The 3324-nt window shown below is 42.1% G+C and overlaps 1 protein-coding gene across 2 annotated transcripts in view; it reads left to right on the top strand.

Moving 5' to 3' along the window:
- Positions 1–3324, top strand: part of NCAPD3 (non-SMC condensin II complex subunit D3) — a 35443-nt gene that overhangs the window by 18278 nt on the left and 13841 nt on the right. For both annotated transcript variants that reach the window (XM_031063225.1, XM_031063224.1), the window contains exons 17-19: positions 699–814; positions 2293–2400; positions 2931–3045. In XM_031063225.1, coding sequence (XP_030919085.1) covers positions 699–814; positions 2293–2400; positions 2931–3045 — 339 coding nt within the window. The remainder of the gene's footprint in view (positions 1–698; positions 815–2292; positions 2401–2930; positions 3046–3324) is intronic.

The raw sequence follows: 3324 nt of genomic DNA, 5'->3' as shown, positions 1-3324 counted from the left end.
GGCTGGGCAGAAAGAAAATTTTATAGATAAGAATTAATAAACAACCTCAAGACCGAAAAGTGAAGAGTCCAGACTCGTTCTTCAGATGCATGGGCTGAAACAGAGACATCCTGCACATCTTGGGACAGCAATTAACAACCAAAACCCGAGACTGTCCAGCCGAGGTCAGCTCAGCAGGACAGCCACAGGCACTCTGACTGCCCCCGGGGCGGTGTTGTCTCTTTATACTACAAACTACATGTACAATATTTACAATTACTTTCCAATACCTATCACCTATGTTAGACAGTGAACTTCTATTCTAAACCAATCCCAAAGTGCCAACATCACAGCAGAAAATGGAGGTAGAGAAGAAGAAGAAGAAAGGCTGGACATGTCCAAGTCCCTCCATCTTGTTCCCATAACCCCTATTCTAAAAATCCCAAAATCTACCTCTTCACCCAGTGATAAATCTATTATTACACTACTTAAACTTCTGTGGCTTTCAGGTCTTCATACAAAGCTGGTAATTTGCTCCATGGGTCACAATCAAACCCACAGGTGCTCTGGGCTGTGTGCCAGGGTCTCTGAGCCCCCTGGCAGGGGTCCTGGTAGCTCTGGACACCCAGAGGGATGTGCCGAGTTCTGACAGTTTTGTGCCTCCACAAACACTTGAACAGCTTAGAAAATGTTGTTTTTATGTGTGATGTCATCTCCAGAGAGCATCCAGAGCTGGCTGAAGGAGTCTCAGTGTCCCCTGGAGGTGATCAGCCCAGCTGTGGAGACCCTGCAGAAGCTCTGCCAGGCCTCTGCAGCTGCACCAGAGGAGGCACAGGTGGGACTTAAAATACTCCTTTTAAAATAGCCTGTTCCCCACTCAGGGGGTGTCTGCTGCTGTCTGCAGGCTGTGGGATGGATGATGAGTTCTAAAAAAGGGGCTCTGATTCCAGCAGCTCGAGCCTGCTCTGCTCAGCTCTGCCTCTCTGCTGCACTTGAGCTGGAGAACATCCTGGGGCTAAGCCTGGCTTGTGAGAAATCAAATGTATTCCTTCAAATGTATTCCCCCCCACACCTCTGAAATACCTTGCATTTGCCTTCTGTCCAAGTTCACAGAATTCCTAAAGGAAATTTCCTAAAGGAGACCTGTTGCTGTGCTTGGTGCAGTTTGAAGCTACAGATTTATGCTGTAATCTCTGTATTCTCCATCAGAGCTGATGGAAATACACATATTTCCTAGATTTCTTCCTGGAGACCAAACAGGGAGTTAATAACTTGCTCATAACTTTTTTCTGCCTCCATTTGTTTTATGCCATGGCTCTGTTGTGCTCCCATAGTGGGAAGTTAGGCCATATTTTGTTGGTAAAATAAAAATCTCAGCCTGGACACAATTTCAAAGAAGCCAAAATTGATGCAGGTCTGTGTCCCTGATGATTTCTCTTCGTGTCTGTTTTATATTTCTCTTTCAGTGTAGATGGCAGCTCTTTTATAATAAGCATCCCAATCAAGTTTAGAAAATAATGGGCAGAAATTTCAGTTTAAATGAAAGCTCTTTTAATTGAAATTTCAGTTTAGATGGTAGCTCTTTTATAATAAACATCCCAATCAAGTTTAGTGGATAATGGGCAGCACTGAACCCTCTGTGCCTCAGCAGCCAGGGTGGGGTGATGGTTTTTGGGGTTTTAAATTGACAATCGGAAAATCCTCCCCTGTAGGTAAAGCCACCACAGAGTGTTGGCTTAAAAAGAAATGCAGATGTTCCTGTAGTTGGTCACTTCATCAAATCTAACAGTTACCATTTATATATGTAATTGGTTATTAGAAATACCACTTTTAGATGGTAGAAAACCAGAAATGATGCTTTAAATTCACCACAAGGTAGTAGATAATCTGCTTTTCCTGTGTTTCCCCTTCGCTCTTTGCAATTCACATCATGTTTTCTCGGTTAATGGAGCTGCTTTTTTCAAGCAACATCTAAAAATTCCCACAGACACCTCCAATGTGTTGGGTGCACATGAAACAGTCGCCTAAATCCTTTTTGTTTAAGTCTGTGTGATTTCTATAATGAAATAAACTTGGGCCTGTGGATCATTAAAAACCACGTTTTCCAAGGTGTTTTGACACTTGCACACATCCTTTGATGTGCAGGGAGAATTTTAAAGCTCTAAGACACTGTCAGATTGATTTTAATGGGATCCAGATTATTAAAAGCACATAAAGACTTTGATATTAGGGATTCATGTGTGGACAGATATTACAGCTACCTTTTGTTTAATTAATAAAGTGTTGAATTAATTTTGTTTAATTACTGAACAGGAGCTTCTCAACCAGGTGTGTGGAGATTTGGTCTCCACCTGTGAGAGCTACATCTCCAACATAGTCCTCAAAGAGGATGGAGCAGGGCAGCTGCAGGAAGATCTCTTGGTAAGTTTGGGAATTATTATTTTAAATAATCCCCTTCAAGGATTATTTAAAGGGTGGAGGTGTGCCTGGAGCTGGTGTTCCTCGAAATCCATGCCAAGAACTGGGATCATAGGAATGTGCAGGGCCTGTGTGTGTGATGAAGTCTTGTATTTAGGGGCCTGGGAGCCCACAGCAGTTTTGCACACCAGCAGTTGCTTTAAGGATATGGCAGCCCATGTATTTTTAATATATGACGTGGTTTTATTTCCTTGCTTTTGCACTCAAACTTCTGAGATGAGCTGTTTGGGAGAGATGCATGGAATGCTTTGAGGAGTATTTCAGTCTCATTAGATGTGGTGGGGGCTGTTGGAGCATATTAAACACACCCACCCAGGATTTCTGTTCCAAAGCCTCCCCTTCTGTTCTCCAGCCACTGCCTTGAAAGCACTGAGGGAATTTTGAGTTGTTTTTTGGAGGAGAACCGACTCCTGCTGGCTTAATTTACAGCTCAGCCTCAGCCTTTTGACTGCAGTGCTGCTTTCTCTCTGCAGGTGAGACACCTCTTCCTGCTGGGTGAGGCTGCCCAGCTGTGCCCAGCCAAGGTGGACAAACACATCTTCCTTGTGGTTCAGTCCATCCTGGCCTCTTCTGGCAGCGAGGACCAACGTGAGCCACTCTCCCTCTGCCTTTAGCTGTGCTGGTGTTCACAGGGGTCTCAGGACCAGGGAAGAGATGAGAATCTTGACTCCATGTTTCAGAAGGCTGATTTATTATTTTATGATATATATTTATTATTATATTATATATATTTTATGATGTATATTATTATATTATATTGATTTCATGGTATATTATATATATTTTATTATATATATGATATAATATATTAAAACTATACTAAAGCTATATATATTATATTAAATATATTAATATGTAATTATATTG

This window comes from Geospiza fortis, unplaced genomic scaffold (genome assembly GCF_000277835.1).
Source record: "Geospiza fortis unplaced genomic scaffold, GeoFor_1.0 scaffold68, whole genome shotgun sequence".
Lineage (NCBI taxonomy): Eukaryota > Metazoa > Chordata > Aves > Passeriformes > Thraupidae > Geospiza > Geospiza fortis.
This window is presented reverse-complemented; position numbering and strand designations above follow the sequence as displayed.